The sequence below is a fragment of the Pongo abelii genome, chromosome 14, assembly GCF_028885655.2.
Source record: "Pongo abelii isolate AG06213 chromosome 14, NHGRI_mPonAbe1-v2.0_pri, whole genome shotgun sequence".
NCBI classification, from domain to species: Eukaryota; Metazoa; Chordata; class Mammalia; order Primates; family Hominidae; genus Pongo; species Pongo abelii.
In genome coordinates, this window is record NC_071999.2 from 56,678,356 (window position 1) to 56,697,288 (window position 18,933).

The window sequence follows — 18,933 nt, forward strand, 5'->3', positions numbered from 1 at the left end:
GAAAGAAAAGTATTTTGAATTAGGTTTATCTTCAAAATTGATGAGTACCAAGATGCTGAACTGATCTGGTTTTCTTCTTGTGCATACACAAAAAGTCAACACTTATAAGGTAAAATTATGATAACTGCATTGGATCATAATTTTGATTGTTACTTTTAAAAGGGTACAAAAATTCTGAGTTGATGGGCAAAATACTAATGTTAGATGTAATCGTCATGATAATTTGCTTTATTCAATCTGGTTTTACCAAATACAGTCATTCACTTAAAGAATTTATTTTTGTTTAATATTTTTCTTTTCTTTTACAGGAGTTTATATTGTCAGAAGATTATAACAAGATGACTCCTGTGAAAAATTATCAAGGTAGGGAGTGAGAGGAGTACCTTCATTACCCAGATTCTAAAATACTTCTTGGTGGTTTTCACTGCCACAGGAGAATACATACTTTACAATCATCAAGGAAACAAAACAGAGCAACCTTTTGAGTGAATGTTATCCCTGTTTTTTGAATTAAGAAACTGAGGCCCAATGAGGCTGGGTGGCTTGCCTGGGGTTCTAGTTAAGTGCAGAGCCAGATCAGGTCAGCGTGACTCACAAACCCACAGCCTTTGTCTTCCTACTATACCATGCTGCTTTTCAACAGTACAGCAGGTTTAGAAAGTGGGTCCAGTAAAAAGCTGCCTTAATAGGACTCATCTTGTATTTGGTTAAATGTTTTAAAATGCTCAGAGTGTGTTGTCCAAGGGGAAGAATTGTGGTTTTATCATGTCTTCAACATTGACCAGCCATCTGCCAACAATTTTTGGAAGGGATTTCTTTATTCAGACTAACAATGTTGTGGGAACCAGAAAGTTTGAGGTAGACCTTTTAACACTTAGAGGTCATTTCATCCAATTCTCTTGACTCACCTTTAATGAGAGAATGATCATCCAGCCTCTACCTTAGTACCTCCAGAGACATAGGAACCATTATGATTTTGGAAAATTTTAAGCATTAAGTTCTTTATTTTAAGATTTGGAGCTAAAGTTTATTTCTCTTTATTCTTTAATTTTCTCACATATCATTCATCAAATATTTATTGAGTGTCTTTTGTGTTCCGGTAACAGAACTGTAATAGTGAACCAGACATGTATAGTATCTATGCATAAGCAGTTTATAACCATGGAGAGGATACAGTTGGTAAGCAGGCCATTAAAACATTGTGTGATAAGTGATAAATGTTCCTCTACTGGTGTTTGCTTAGCCTGTTGGACCTACAGAAACTGAGTACAATCTCTCTTACACATGACAACCTTTCAATTATTTTAAAACAGCAGTGAAAGTTTCTGCCCTTTCCCTTCTGTCTCCTGTTTCAATCTTCAGTGTTCTGCTCTCACTTCTCTTTTCCAGCCTATGTATTTTACATCTCTAATTTTTATTTTATGTTACCTGAGCCTTTATTCTTTAAAACAGTTTTTACATGTATCCTGTAAATATATACAATTATTATTTATCAAGTTTTAAAAATACATTACTTAAAAAATTTTTTTTAATTGGCTTGGTCACATATTTGGGATATCATATGGTACCTTTAAGACCATTTGAAAATATGATACCTTGTGGTAGGTAAGCTTTAAGATGGTTCCTAATGATCATTGCCTCCTGGAATTTACCCTGTACCTCCAGTATGGGCTAGACCTAGAATATGGCAAGTGATGGATATCACTTCTGAGATTAGGTTACAAAGATACCAAAACTTCCACCTTGCTTGTCCACTCTGTGCTTTTGTGTGCTTGCTCTGATGAAAGCCAGCTGCCATGTTGTGAGCTGCCCTGTGGAGAAGCCCATGTGCTGAGGAACTGAGGGAGGCCTTGTCAACAGCCAGTAAGGAACTGACACCCTAGTTTAATAGCCCACAAGGAACTGAATCCAGCCAGTACTATGTGAGAGAGTTTGGAAGCAGATTCTCCCCCTGTCAAGGTTTCAGATGAGACCACAGTTCCATTCCACACCTTGATTCCATCCTGTGAGAGACTTTTTGACAGAGGCATGCAGCTAAACTGCACCAATATTTCCGACTCTGAGATAATTAACATTTACTGTTTTAATGCACTAAGTTTTGGGGTAATCTGTTACACAGCAATAGGTAACTAATACATGCATGTAATCTGACAAGTAGAAAATTATATTTCCCTTCTCTCTTTTCCTCAGCACTGTTCTTATATAGGGTGAATTTCTGGCAGCCATTTTACACTGTGGGCTCATGTGGAGCAATCAACTCAAGCTCCTCCACAGTTCTCACTTGAATTGTTTGTTTTTTTCTTTGTTTTTTTTTAGTTTTTTATTTTTATGGGTAGATAGTAGGTATATATATTTATGGGGTACATGTGACATTTTGATAGAGGCATGAAATGCATAATAATCACGTAAGGGTAGATGGGGTATCTGTTGCCTCAAGTATTTACCCTTCATGTCACCAACAATCCAATTATACTCTTTTAGTTATTTTAAAATGTATTGAGTTATTTAAAGCTATATCTTCAGTACTTTTGGAGCTGTTTCTTGTTTTTGTTTTATTTTTTTAGCCTAAATGCTGCACTTTACGTCCTGTTATTCACAGTCTCATTTTATTTAGCCCATCACCTCAGCTTATCAAGATATTTAGAAATCCCGGTTGTCATTAAATATATTAATTTCTGCCTAATTTTGTGTTTTTCTTAAATGTGTAAGCATAACATGCCATTTCCTATGTCTTTGTTAAAATAATGATTGGCCTCACAGATATACGTATAATGAGCATATCACTAGAAACTTCTCTTCATATGCCATTATTCTTTGAGTCTCTTAATATTTCATATAAGTTCATTTTATCTATAGAGGATTACAAAAAATTGATAACTAGAGTACTATGGAAACCTATTCTCCACAAATTCCTGGAGATAATGATAAAATGACACTTCTTGTTGTTTTTGTCATTCTTCTTAATACAATACTAGGCTCATGGAAGATACAAATAAAAAAATTTCTATGAGCCAGAACCAAAGAGAGAACTAAAACTCAGAGTGATATACATATAATCTGTCATTGCAGCTGTCTTGGGGAGATGGAGAACCAGTAAGAGATAGATACTTGTGTATGAGCATGCACTTGGGGACAAGAAATAAGGCCCAGGGCCTGAGTGAGATGAAAAATTGGAACTGAGATTTCCATAAAAGGCTGAATCTCATGAAGGACTGTACCCCCATAAAAAGAGGAACAAGACTTTCCAATAATTGGCTCGGAAGACTACAAGGAAATGTATTCCTTACCCCAACTCTGGATAGAGGATGGAATTTTACCTTGATAAATCAAAACCTGAACTGAAAACTTTTGAGTTTGGAATATAAATTTTAACCAATTATAACATGCTGGAACTCCATGTTAAGAAATTAACATAAAGTTGGTCCTTGGCCCATAAGACCCCATGGTTACTTGCTAGAAATGAATGCAAGCTGTTTTCAGTTAGACGAATTTCACAAAGGCCCTACAACAAAAACAAGCACTGCTTAAGATGAATTCTTCATTTTTTTTAAATTGTAAAACTAACAAGCAATCAATCCACCATGAGTAAATTTAGCAGATATCACAAACAGGATGATTAGAGTACCAAGAATCTTAGATAATGATCAACAAAGCAAAAGAAGCCATAACATAATGTGTTGAATTATTGAAGAAAAAAGTTTCAGGAACAACAAGGAAATAAAACGATTATGGAAAAAACAGGGAGATTTTTAAGAGAACCAAATAGAACTTTTAGAAAGGAAAATATAGTCATTCAAATAAAAAATCAGTGGGTAGAATAGATATATTAGACACAGACAAATTAGTGGAGTGGCAGATGGATTTGATGTCTGTGGAACAACATTTTTAAAGTTCTTTTTTTTGGGGAGGGGGGGCAGTGGGGAGACAGGGTCTCACTCAGTTGCCCAGGCTAGAGTGCAGTGGTGTGATCTCAATTCACTGCAACCTCTGCCTCCTGGGCTCAAGCAATCCTCCTACCTCACCTCCCAAGTAGCTGGGACTACAGGCGTATGCCACCACTCCTGGCTAAGCTTTATATTTTTTGTAGAGATGAGGTTTTGCCATGTTGCCCAGGCTGGTCTCAAACTCCTAAGCTCAAGCAATCCACCAACTTGGCCTCCCAAAGTGCTGTGATTACAGGCAAGAACCACTGTGCCCAGCCCATTTTTAAAGTTCTAAAAGAAGAAAAAACTTCCAACATAGAATTATATACCCAGAGGAAGTATCTTTCAAAAACTGAAGTAAAATAAACATTTTTTTGGACACACAGAAACAGAAAGAATTCATCATTCATAGACTTTCACTAAATGAAATATTAAAGAAAGTCCTTCAGGGAAAAAGAAAGTGATGCCAAAAGAAACTATGTGTCTACTCAAAGAACAGTATTAAAAATGGGAACTGAAAGGTTTTTTTTCATATATTGTATGAATCTCTTTAAAAGACAATTGACTGTTAAGTAAAGACAAAGTAGCAAGGGGTTAATAATATATGTAAATTAAAATGTGCAACAATAACACACAGACCAGGAGAAATGGAAGTATACTATTGTAGGTTCTAGAATGCTATACACGAAGAGGTATAATAGCACTTGGAGAAAGACTGTGGTAAGTTAAAGATACATACTATTAACCCTAAAACAATTTTTTTTTTTTTTTTTTGGAGACAGAGTCTTGCTCTGTCACCCAGGCTGGAGTGAAGTGGCACAAACAATTGTGGGCACACCCCAGGTTCAAGCAGTTCTCCTGCCTCAGCCTCCCAACTAGCTGGGATTACAGGCACCCGCCACCACACCCAGCTAATATTTGCGATCCACCTGCCTTGGCCTCCCAAAATGCTGGGATTACAGGCGTGAGCCACCACTCCTGGCCCAAAACAACTATTAAAATAACAAATTGAGGACCAGGGACAGCACCTGACACCTGTGATCCCAGCACTTTGGGAAGCTGAGGTGGAGGATCCTTTGAGCCTAGGAGTTTGAGACCAGCCTGGGCAACACAGCAAGACCCCATCTCTAAAAAAAAAAAAATAACAATTAGCCTGTAGTCTTAGCTACTAGGGAAGCTGAGGTGGGAGGGTTGCTTCATTCCAGGGGTTTGAAGTTACAGTGAGCTGTGCCTGCACCATTGTACTCTATCTACCCTGGGTAACAGAGCAAGACCCTGTCTCTAAATAATAAAATAAAATAAAAATAAACAGCAAATCAAAAAATGACAGCTAATAGGCAAACCAAGGAGATAAAGTAGAATCATATAGTAATTTCCAATTAATAAAAAAAAAAAAGCAGACTAAGAGGAAAAAAGGGGTAAAGAACAGGTGGAAAAATATAAAACAAATAACACAATAATAGATTTAAACCTAACAATGTCAGTAATCACATTAAAAATAAATGATCTAAAGGCAATTAAAAGGCAGTTAATGTCAGATTGAATGAAAGGTGAGACCCAAATATAAACTATAAGGAGTGTGTTTTACATATAAAGACACAAATAGGTTAAAAGTAAAAGGATGGAAGATGATATACAATGAGAATACTAGTCAAAAGAAAACTGGAGTGACTTTTTTAATATATCAAAGTAGATTTCGGAGCAAAGAACATTACCAGAGATAAAGAAGGTATCATGAGGGCCAGTCCACCAGAAGACCATAACACTCTTAAATGTTTATGCATCTAATAACATGGTTTTGAATTATATGACCCAAAAACTGATGAAACTTTAGGGAGAAATAGATACAAGTTATAGTTAGAAATTTTAATATTTTCAACAATTTATTGAAGATATTAATTGATAGAATAAGTAGGCAGAGAATCAGTAAAGTACAGGAGACTTGAACCAGTCAACAAACTTGCTCTCATTGACATCTGTAGAACATTCTATCCAACTAAAGTCTGTTTTATTTCTACATTATTTTCAAGTACGTGGAGAATATTTATCAAGACAGACAATATTCTAGGCCATAAAATAAATCTCAGTAAATTTGGAAGGATTTAAGTCATGCAAAGTATGTTCTCTGATCAAAATGGAATTGAAGAAGGAATTAATAACAGAAAAATCTCTGGGACAGGTGCAGTGGTTCACACCTGTTAATCCAATGCTTCCGGAGGTGGGAGGATCACTTGGGGCCAGGAGTTGAAGCCTGGGCAACATAGCAAGATGCTGTTTCTATTAAAAAAATGGAAAAATTGTTCTTTTTTGAAAAGATCAACAAAATTGATAGACCGCTAGCAAGACTAATAAAGAAGAAAAGAAAGAAGAATGAAATAGATGCAATAAAAATGATAAAGGGGATATCACCACCGATCCCACAGAGATACAAACTACCATCAGAGAATACTATAAACACCTCTATGCAAATAAACTAGAAAATCTAGAAGAAATGGATAAATTCCTGGACACATACACTCTCCCAAGACTAAACCAGGAAGAAGTTGAATCCCTGAATAGACAAATAACAGGTTCTGAAATTGAGGCAATAATTAATAGGCTACCAACCAAAAAAAGTCCAAGACCAGACGGATTCACAGCCGAATTCTACCAGAGGTACAAAGAGGAGCTGGTACCATTCCTTCTGAAACTATTCCAGTCAATACAAAAAGAGGGAATCCTCCCTAATTCATTTTATGAGGCCAACATCATCCTGATAACAAAGCCTGGCAGAGACACGACAAAAAAAGAGAATTTTAGACCAATATCCCTGATGAACATCGGTGCAAAAATCCTCAATAAAATACTGGCAAACCAAATCCAGCAGCACATCAAAAAGCTTATCCACCACAATCAAGTAGGCTTCATCCCTGGGATGCAAGGCTGGTTCAACATATGCAAATCAATTAACGTAATCCAGCATATAAACAGAACCAAAGACAAAACCCACATGGTTATCTCAATAGATGCAGAAAAGGCCTTTGACAAAATTCAACAGCCCTTCATGCTAAAAGCTCTCAATAAACTAGGTATTGATGGGATGTATCTCAAAATAATAAGAGCTATTTATGACAAACCCACAGCCAATATCATACTGAATGGGCAAAAACTGGAAGCATTCCCTTTGAAAACTGGCACAAGACAGGGATGCCTTCTCTCACCACTCCTATTCAACATAGTGTTGGAAGTTCTGGCCAGGGCAGTCAGGCAAGAGAAAGAAATAAAGGGTATTCAGTTAGGAAAAGAGGAAGTCAAATTGTCCCTGTTTGCAGATGACATGATTATATATTTAGAAAACCCCATTGTCTCAGCCCCAAATCTCCTTAAGCTGATAAGCAACTTCAGCAAAGTCTCAGGATACAAAATCAATGTGCAAAAATCACAAGCATTCCTGTACACCAATAACAGACAAACAGAGAGCCAAATCATGAGTGAACTCCCATTCACAATTGCTTCAAAGACAATAAAATACCTAGGAATCCAACTTAGAAGGGATGTGAAGGACCTCTTCAAGGAGAACTACAAACCACTGCTCAACAAAATAAAAGAGGATACAAACAAATGGAAAAACATTCCATGCTCATGGATAGGAAGAATCAATGTCGTGAAAATGGCCGTACTGCCCAAGGTAATTTATAGATTCAGTGCCATCTCCATCAAGCTACCAATGACTTTCTTCACAGAATTGGAAAAAACTACTTTAAAGTTCACATGGAACCAAAAAAGAGCCCGCATTGCCAAGTCAATCCTAAGCCAAAAGAACAAAGCTGGAGGCATCATGCTACCTGACTTCGAACTATACTACAAGGCTACAGTACCCAAAACAGCATGGTACTGGTACCAAAACAGAGATGTAGACCAATGGAATAGAATAGAGCCCTCAGAAATAATACCACACATCTACAACCATCTGATCTTTGACAAACCTGACAAAAACAAGCAATGGGGAAAGGATTCCCTATTTAATAAATGGTGCTGGGAAAACTGGCTAGCCATATGTAGAAAACTGCAACTGGATCCGTTCCTTACACCTTATACAAAAATTAATTCAAGATGGATTAAAGACTTAAATGTTAGACCTAAAACTATAAAAACCCTAGAAGAAAACCTAGGCAATACCATTCAGGACATAGGCATGGACAAGGACTTCATGTCTAAAGCACCAAAAGCAATGGCAACAAAAGCCAAAACTGACAAACAGGATCTAATTAAACTAAAGAGCTTCTGCACAGCAAAAGAAACTACCATCAGAGTGAACAGGCAACCTACAGAATGGGAGAAAATTTTTACAATCTACCCATCTGACAAAGAGCTAATACCCAGAATCTACAAAGAACTTAAACAAATTTACAAGAAAAAATCAAACAACCCCATCAAAAAGTGGACAAAGGATATGAACTGACACTTCTCAAAAGAAGACATTTATGCAGCCAACAGACACATGAAAAAATGCTCATCATCACTGGTCATCAGAGAAATGCAACTCAAAACCACAATAAGATACCATCTCACACCAGTTAGAATGGCCATCATTAAAAAGTCAGGAAACAACAGGTGCTAGAGAGAATGTGGAGAAATAGGAATGCTTTTACACTGTTGGTGGGACTGTAAACTAGTTCAACCATTGTGGAAGGCAGTGTGGCAATTCCTCAAGGATCTAGAACTAGAAATACCATTTGACCCAGCCATCGCATTACTGGGTATATACCCAAAGGATTATAAATCATGCTGCTATAAAGATACATGTACACATATGTTTATTGCAGCACTATTCACAATAGCAAATAGCAAAGATTTGGAACCAACCCAAATGTCCATCAATGATAGACTGGATTAAGAAAATGTGGCACATATACACCATGGAATACTGTGCAGCCATAAAAAAGGATGAGTTCATGTCCTTTGTAGGGACATGGATGAAGCTGGAAACCATCATTCTGAGCAAACTATAGCAAGGGCAGAAAACCAAGCACCGTTAGTTCTCACTCATAGGTGGGAATTGAACAATGAGAACACTTGGACACAGGTTGAGGAACATCACACACCGGGGCCTGTCGTGGTGTGGGGGGGAGGGGAGGCGGGAGGGATAACATTAGGAGAAATATTGTAAATGACGAGTTAATGGGTGCAGCACACCAACATGGCACGAGTATACATATGTAACAAACCTGCACATTGTGCACATGTTCCCTAGAACTTTAATAATAAAAAAAATGAAAACACAATATACCAGAATTTATGGTATGACGCCATAGCAGTATTTAAGGAGAAATTTACAGAACTAAACATCTATAGTAGAAAACAAGAAGGGACTCATAACAGTGACTTTGACTTCCACCTTAGAATACCAGAGAAAGAAGAGTCTCCTAAGCAGAAGAAAGGAGAGATCAGTAGAAGTTCATGAAATAGAAAACAGAAAATAGAGAAAAATCAATGAAATCCAAAAGCTAGTTTTTTGATAAGCTCAATAAAATTGATAAATCTTTAGCCAGAGTTAACAGGGAAAAAAAAAGAGAAAATGCAGATTATCAATATCAGGAATGAGTGAAGTGACATTACTACAGAGTCTAGGTATATTTAAAGGATAATATGTAATACTGTGAACAACTTTATACTAATAAATTTGAAAACTGAAATTTTAAAAATCTTTGAAAGATACAAATTGTGAAAGATTACTAAAAAAGACATAGGTAATCCTAATAGTTCTATATCTACTAATGAAATTGAATTTAATGTATAGTTAAAACCTTGCCACAAAGAAAGCTCCAGGCCCACATGCCTTTATTGGTGAATTTTATGAAACATTCAAGGAAGAGGCAATGCAAGCTTTACACAGACTCTTTCAGAAGCTGCAGAAGTGAAAGACTTTCCAACCCATTCTATTACATCAACATTACCTCTTGTTAAAACTAGACCAAAATGATACAAGCAAAGAAAACTATAGGCCATTATTCTTTATGATAATGGGTACAAAAAATCTAAACAAAATTTCAGTGGATGAAATCCAGCAATATGTAAAAAACATAATACATCATGATCAAGTGAAGTTTATCTCAGTAATACAGTGTTGGATTAACATTCAAAATTTAATTAGTGGTATATGCCCAGAAGAAATGAAAGCAGAGGCTCAAGCAGATATATATACACCTATGTTCATAGCAGCATTGTTTACAGTAGCCCAAAGGTGGAGGCAACCTAAATGCCCATCAACACATGAATGAATAAATAAGTTTGGTGTATACATACAGTGGAATATTATTCAACCTTAAAAGGGAAGGAAGTTCTGACACATTCAAATGAACCTTGAAGACAGCATATATGCTAAGTGAAATAAGCCAATCAAAAAAAGGACAAGGCCGGGCGTATTGGCTCACGCCTGTAATCCTGGCACTTTAGGAGGCCAAGGTGGGTGGATCACCTGAGGCCAGGAGTTCGAGACCAGCCTCTACTAAAATACAAAAATTAGCCTGGCGTGGTGGTGTGCACCTGTAATCCCAGCTACTTGGGAGGTTAATGCAAGAGAATCGCTTGAACCCGGGAGGTGGAGGTTGCAGTGAGCTGAGATTGCACCACTGCACTCCAGCCTGGGCGACAGAGCAAGATTCCATCTCAAAAAAAAAAAAAAAAAAAAAGGAGAAATACTGAAGGACTCCCCTTATATATGAGATACTTATTGTAATCAAATTCATAGAGACAGAAAGGAGAATGGTGTTTGCCAAGGCCCAGGAGAGGGGGAAATGGCGAGTTAGTGGGTAAAGAGTTTCAGTTTGGGAAGATGAGAAAGTTCTAGAGAGTGAAAGGTGGTGATGATTATACAACAGCGTGAATGTACTTAATGCCACAGAACTGTATACTTAAAATGGTTTCAGTTGTAAATTTTCTGTTATGTATATTTTAATACAATAAAAAATTAAAAGATTACATATGTGGATTACTTAGTGAAGTATCTAAAACGTAGTTTAATGGTCCAATAAATATTGATTCCTTTCAAAAAAAAAAAAAGGAAAGCATTGTTGACAAGGATGTGGAGAAATTGGAACCCTCTTTTTGTTTTTTTGTTTTGTTTTGTTTTGGTTTTTGATACAGAGTTTCGTTCTTTTTGCCCAGGCTGGAGTGCAATGGCGTGATCTCGGCTCGCCGCAACCTCTGCCTCTCGGGTTCAAGTGATTCTCCTGCCTCAGCCTCCCAAGTAGCTGGAATTACAGGTGCTCGCCACCATGCCCAGCTACTTTTTGTATTTTTTAGTAGAGACGGGGTTTCACCATGTTGGCCAGGCTAGTCTTGAACTCCTGACCTTAGGTGATCCACCCGCCTCGGCCTCCCAAAGTGCTGGGATTACAGGTGTGAGCCACTGCACCCAGGCCTGGAACCCTCTTAACAGTGTTGGTGGGAATGTAAAATGGTGTAGCCACTTTGAAAAACAGTTTGGTAGTTCCTCAAAGAGTTAAATATAAAGTTACCTCGTGACACAGCATTTTTACTCCTACTTATGTACCTAAGAGAACTGAAAGCATATATAGTCATGTGTTGCTTAATGACAGTGACACATTCTGAGAAATGCATTGCTAGGCGATTTCAGTGTTGTGTGAACATGAGAGAGTGTACTTACACACCTAGATGGCATTGCTTACTACATGCCTGGGCTAGAGGGTATAGCCTGTTGCTCCCTAGGCTTGCACACCTGTACAGTATGTTACTGTTATAAATACTGTAGGCAGTTGTAGCACAATGGTATTTGTTACAATAAACATATCTAAAAATAGAAAAGGTACAGTAAAAATTGGCTGCAAAAGATTTAAAAAATGTTATGGTATGCCTGGATAGGGCACTTACCATGAATGGAGCTTGCAGAACTGGAAATTGCTCTGGGTGAGTCAGTGAGTGAGTAGTGAGTGAATGTGAAGGCCTTGGACACTACTGTACACTACTGTAGACTTCATAAACACTGTACACTTAGGCTATTAAAAATATTTTTTCAATAATAAACCTAGTGTACTCTATTTTTACTTTATAAACTTTTTAATTTTTTCAACTTTTCAACTTTTTTGTAATAACGGCTTAAAACGCAAACAACTGTACAAAATATTTTTTCTTCATACCTTTATTCTCTAGTTTTTTTGTTTTTTTAAATTTTGAATATGTTTGTTTTACTTTTTAAACATTTTTGTTAAAAACTAAGACACAAACACACGCATTAGCCTAGGCCTACTTAGGGTCAGTATCATCAATATCACTGTCTTCCGCCTCCACAGCTCATCCCACTGGAAGGTCTTCAGGGGCCATAACACCCATGGAGCTGTCACCTCCTATCATAACAATGCCTTCTTCTGGATACCTCCTGCAGGACCTTCATGAGGCTGTTTTACAGTTTACAGTTAACATTTTAAAATATATGTATAAATAGAATGAGTACACTCTAAAATACTGATTTTAAAAGTATAGTATAGTAAATACATAAACCAGTAACATGGTCATTTAGTATCATTATCAAGTAACATTATTGTAGGTGCTGTACTTTTATATGACTGGCAGCACAGTAGGTTTGTTTTCACCAGCATCACCACAGACACGAGTAATGCATTGTGCTAGAACAGCCATGCGCTTTCAGCTCCATTATAATCTTATGGTGCCACAGTTTCCGTCATTGACTGAAGCATCGTTATGTGGAGCATGACAGTATTCACACAAAAACTCATACGTACGTCTTCATAACAACGTTATTCATAATGGCCAAAAAAATGGAAATAACCTCAATGTCCATCAGTGATGAATGGATAAACAAAATGTGGTATATATATACAGTGAGTTATTTAGCCATTTAGGAATGAAGTACATGCTACAAAATGGTTGAACCTTGGAAACTTATGCTAAGAGAAAAAAGCCACACACAAAAGGCCACGTATTGTATGATTACATTTATATGAAGTGTCAGGAATAGGAGAGAATTCATAGAGAAAGATAATAGATTAGTGTTTTCCAAGGATGAGGGAAGTGGGAGTTGGGGATATAGAGTTTCATTTTGGGATGATGGAAATGTTCTGGAAATAGATAATAGTGATGATGCACAACACTGTGAGTAACTAATAAACAGTGAATTATACACTCTAAAATGTTTAAAGTAGTGAATTTTGTGTTATGTGAATTTTATCTCAATACAAAATTTTAAAAATCAACACGTGATCCCAAAACCAAAGGCATTGCAAGAAAGAAAACTGCAGACCAATATCTCTCATGAAAAAAATAAAAACAGCTAGCAAATTGACCCCAACCATGTATTAAAAAGAATTACACAGCATGACCTAGTGGGATTTATTTCAGATAGGCAAAGCAGGTTGAGCATTCAAAAATCAATGTAATCCATTACGTCAACAGGTTAAAGAAGAAAAATCATATTATTATATTAATTAATGTGGGAAAGCACTTGGTAAAATCCAGTTCATTACAAAATATTCCCAGCAAACTAGGACTAGAGGGGAGCTTCTTCAATAAAGAAATATCTACGGAAACCCTGCAGCTAACATCATCCTTAATGGTGAGAAAAGAGATGCTTTCCCTCTAAGATCAGGATCAAGGCAAGAAAGATGTCCCCCTCACCACTCCTGTTAAAGAAGTATAGCCAGACATCAAACCCACGTTTTTTCTTATGAGTTTCTGAAGCTTAGTGATAAGTTATGTATCTTTGAAATTTTTTTTCAATAGAAGAATCTTTTTCACCTTAAACAAAAGTATGTGATCTGAGTTTTGGGGTTTTTTTGTTTGTTTTTGTTTTCTGGTGGTCATAGGTAGTCTGACACTGAGAGAGAGAACCAACTTTGACATCAGGGAGAATAGGGTTTTGATTCTTTGTCATTCATTGGTTTTGCAGCTTTGAGCAAGCCACTTAACATTTCTAGCCTCTGCCTCCTCTGGCACAGGAAGGCTGCTCAGAGGGCTAAAGCCCCTTATCATCTAGGGCTGCTGTCATCCCCTTGGACTCGAATATGATAGATAGAAGGCTAAAGGCCCCCTCAGTAAAAAGAGGGGTGAGGTGTTAGGGGCCACTTTCTGCTTGAAATAGACTTGAGTATACTTGAACTCATTGACAGTTCACTTTTTATTCCATCACTGGTAGAACTTAAATTGAACATTTGATGATAGAGACATAAAAAGATCTTCACGAGTTTCTCCAAGAAGTCACATCTTTTAGTTAAAGCCTGTGTTTTGATCTTGATGGTGACTGGTACTCTGAAAGCAGATGTGTATTGTAGAGACATCACAGTGTCACTGCTTCCCTATTGCCTTAGATTCTCCAAGCTTCAAATACCAGCTCTTAAAGCATCAGGCATTTGTTGAATGACTGCCCTGTGGCTGTTCACGCTGGTTCTGACTGTATTGTATGGTAGCAATCCCAAAGGGCCATCTTGCTAAGGTTGTATTTGTTGTAAAATGATGAAATCATCCACTTTGCAGGGTCATTACAATGATTAAGCTAGAGAATGTATTTAAGTGCCTGGCACTTGTTAGACATTCAGAAATTGGCAGATGGTATTATTATTGTCAGCAGAGCTGCATTAGTCCATCCATACTGTCTAACTCTGTTTTCATGATCAAAATGTGAAACCAGTGTCTTCTCTGTGACCTCACCACAGTCATGATGAGTGTGTTCATGCCCCATCAGACTGCCAGCCCTTGGGAGCAGGGCCTGGTGAGATCCAGGTTGCAGGATGTCAGTCTTTGTTCATTCCAGTCAGCTGTGTTCAGTGACTGCAGATGCCCTCCACTTTACTACCTGGAATATAAAATAAGAAGGCAAAAATCCTTCCACCTGATTTCATTTGGTAACTTGAGAAGCTGTAAGACCTCAGCCAAACTACTCCACCTCATTGTGCCTCACTTTGTCCATATGTAAAATAGGGAGATGGGTTAACTGATATGAATAGCCTCTTCTAATTCTGGAATTGCGTGATGTGATAACTGTGATCATATTGCTCTTGTTTATTAACAACTCTAGGAAATTTGCTCTTATTATCATTCATACACACACACACACACACACACACACACACACACACAGAGTGACATAAGGGATACTTCACTTTCTTCTATATGGTTCTTAGGAATAATTCTGTCCTCCTTTCCATGCATTTAATTTCTGAAAGAAAGTGTTCATCTAGAACTTTTGTATGGCTTTATAAGACAGACTTCATTAAAAGATTAACAGTATGCTCCAGTTTTTTTGTAAGTGCACATAAACTGACGGTAGTGATATTATATGAACATCGCTCCTAATGTGTTTTGTGGTCACACTGGATGTGGCTCTCTCCAGTCCAGCAGCCCTCGTGTGTCTGAGGGAGGTGGCCCAGGCCCTTTGGTAACAGGAGCTATGTGTGGCAGTTATCCTTGGGTTGGCACAAGTGGGGGCAGGAGGGGGAACATTGGGAAGAGATGGATAGTTTTTCTTTAATCACCAAAAACACTCAGACACGCCTGTCTAAAGGGGAATACCCCCACCCCCGACGAGAACCACTGTTCTACGTTGTCCTTAAAATGGTTCTGCTGTTCAGCTTATTCTGGGGTGGGAAGATAATGGTGCATCTCTGTGAGCCATGTTCTTCCAACCTCCTTAGGATGCTTTATAGGTTGTTTTCTTCTCTCTTGATTTTCAGCGCATCAGAGCAGAGTGACGATGATCCTGTTTGTCCTGGAGCTGGAGTGGGTGCTGAGCACAGGACAGGACAAGCAATTTGCCTGGCACTGCTCTGAGAGTGGGCAGCGCCTGGGAGGTTATCGGACCAGTGCTGTGGCCTCAGGCCTGCAGTATCCTTTGCTGGACAAAAATCTCTTAGTGGGAACTTAACTGTTGACCTCTTTGATTTATGAAATTTTGGGGTATGTGCAGCTTGAAAGTTTTGTTAATGACAGTTGCCCAGTGTGGATTACAATGCTCATAGAATTTCCTGAGGCACAAATCACTGAGTTCCCATGTAAGTAGGGTGAAGTGCGGTCACTTGACCTGAAATAATAGACTGCTGAGCCATTTGTGAGCCTACTGTAACATGAGGTGTGACATCTAGACAGAACACAGTGCAGATTCATGAACCTCAGCTGTCAGAAATAATTATGGTACATGAAGATGAAATCATCACCAAAATGTAATCTTTGCTCTTTGTACAGAAGTAATTTACACGTAGATGCCAAAGTTGTGAACATTCCCACTGGTGCCTGGGAAAAGAACCATAGGAATCCTGTTCAGTTTTAAATAGTTATTGAGAGGTTACCATGCCAGGACCAGAGTGGGTGAGCTGGTATCTACATGGTAATGTTAAAAGCTTTGTTCCAGGAATGAGACACTTTCAGGATCTATAGAGTGATATTTTTGTCTCCCTAATTGCCAGGGTCCTCATGCTCATGGTGAATCCTTGCTGATGCTGGGTAAGGCTCACAGCTGCCCGACTAGGCTCCAGCAAGCACAGTATTGACTAGTGTGTAGCATGTGTGGATGCAGGTACCATTGTAAGGAGTAAAGGACCCTGGGTTCTTAGTCTAAAAAGCATATGGTCTCTTTATCTTCTGACAAATTGAGAAGTAGGTAGAAACAGGTCACTTGTCAGCAAAAGCAGGAAGAAACAGTAAGTCCTGCTTTCTAATTTCATCTCCATATTTATAAAATGCCTATTCAGTGATTCGCAACATCTGACAAAGTATATTGCTGTTTCTTTGAAACTGTGTGGCATTCAAAGGTATATTTTTGTGTATATATATATGCTAATATCACTCTTATTTTTCTCACTGGAAGAGCAAGGTGAAGAAACTAAGAATGACCATTGTGGAAAGTTGTAAAAGTAGCAAGTTGCCAAGAAGACCAAAGGCAAGGATGATAAGGAATGGCAGGCAGGATCAGCTCATCTTTGAGAGGGAAGTATTACTTGTTAATAAAAGAAACTCCAAACTTTACTTTTTAAAAGCCAGTTCAGATGAGCATAATACTTAAGTTGAAATACATGAACTCTCTTGCCAATACATAAATGACTTCTTATAGTGTTAGAGCTGGAAGCACTTAGTGTTAGCACTTAGAGATCAGCTAGTCCAACCCTCTGTCTTCGTCCATTCGGGCTGCTATAATAAATTACTGTAAACTGGGTGTCCTTTAAACAACAGAAATTTATTGCTTACAATTCTGGAGGCTGGGAATTCTAAGATCAAGGAACCAGCAGATTCAGTGTCTGGTGAGGGCGCTCGCTTCCTGCTTCGTAGACATCTCACTGTGTCCTCACATGGTGAAAGGGCAGAGGAGTTCTCTTTGGCCTTTTTTTTTTATAAGGGCACTAATCCCATTCATGAGGATTCATCTACAAACAACATCACATTGGGAATTAGGTTTTAACATGTGAATTTTGGGGAGACATAATCATTCTGTCTTCCCTATCTCTCTCTCTCTATTCACACACACACACAAACACACACACTGTCACTATGGGTGGTGATGGATGTGTTAATTAATTTGACCATGATGATTATTACACAGTGTGTATGTATATCACATCATCACATTCAACATTTTGAATATATACAATCTTTGTCAATTAAATACTTTTTTAGAATTCAGTCTACGCTACCCTCATTTTACAGATGAGCTGGCTGAAGCCCAGAAAGGGTCCTGTGTCTTATCTGAGGCCACCCAGCTAGTAAGTAGGAAAATCCTCACAAGAACCCAGGCCTTCTGCCTTGGACTCCTGTTTTTTTCCCATTATACTGCATTGCTCCTTCAAGAAGGAACTAATGGCATCAATATAATTTGGTCTTATGCTGGTTTCTGTATCACTTAGCCAAGCCCAAGGAGTATGGAAAAAAAAATACAGATCTTGCCCTCAGGAAGCTAACTTTTTAAACTATTTGAAAATAAAAAACAAATGGACAATGTCCAACTTGCCCTGACTTGTCTTTGATGTAGGATTATAACCACCACAGCTCCTCCCTTCGGGCATCTCCAGGAGTCATCCTCATTTTGTGACTATTCCCTTTTGCCACACCATGTGGTTTACCAAGCAGAAAGTCGTATGATTGGGTATCAGAAGCCTGTGTGTGTGAGAACCTCTGGTTTCAGTTCCATCCAGCCAGCCTCACTGTTCAGGTGATGGAGAGCTGCAATACTACAGACAGGCCCTCCCAGAAGATTCTCTGACCTCTGCCAGCTCTGCCTTGCCAACTATGATTTTGGAGCCATAATTCCAACCTTTACTCTTGAGTATTTTTCCATTGCTAAACACTGATGGCATGACAGCTCTGTGCTTTTGCCAGAGGGTCTCAGCCAAGAACCACGTGACTTTTCTAAGGCTGGAAGTTTTTTCTGGGAGCTGGCTGATAGATTGTTAATAGGCAAGCCATACAGTATTAGGGTTCACATTTAAATTTAGCTTTTAAAAACATTTCCTTCTGAGAACCTCCCACCCCTACCCTTGTCTGTTCCTTCTTTTTGTCACCCTCCACACTTACAGGGGTTTTGGTTTCGTCGTTGTTTGTTTGTTTTAGTGATGAAGGGAGGAGGAAGATTTTATGAATCAACATAAAATATTATGAATAATATCATTAACCCTATTTATCTTCATAGTAGACAGCTAATGGTTGATAAGAGACCTCCACAGATGAACTCATTCTCTTCTATCTCCACCTCAGTCATTCAGCCAAGGCAACAAGTGACAGACTAAATCAGATTGAATTCAGCCTTTATTCCTCTTCTTTCAGGCGTCTTAGTGGAGAAGTAAATATGCAATGAAAATAACCAAAATTCAAGTAGAAAAGTAAAGGAAGACAAAGAGACTGGTTCATAAATTGAATTATCAATTTATGAATAACTTCAAATTCTTTGGTTGTTTTGACTGAAGATCTGAAGCTTCAAATATAAATGACCTGTAATAGGAACAACAAGAATGGCAATAATAAGAAGGAGAGAAAAGAAATAATAATAAGAAGGAGAGAAAAGAAAAAGGGAAAA

The 18,933-nt window shown here is 38.0% G+C and overlaps 1 protein-coding gene across 2 annotated transcripts in view; it reads left to right on the forward strand.

Annotated features, from left to right (window-relative positions):
* WDFY2 (WD repeat and FYVE domain containing 2) overlaps positions 1-18,933 on the forward strand; it is a 183,605-nt gene that overhangs the window by 118,165 nt on the left and 46,507 nt on the right. Inside the window, exons 4-5 of one of the 2 annotated variants that reach the window (XM_002824297.5) lie at positions 309-363; positions 15,608-15,758. In XM_002824297.5, coding sequence (XP_002824343.1) covers positions 309-363; positions 15,608-15,758 — 206 coding nt within the window. The remainder of the gene's footprint in view (positions 1-308; positions 364-15,607; positions 15,759-18,933) is intronic. The other variant, XM_054529063.2, reaches the window with a different exon arrangement.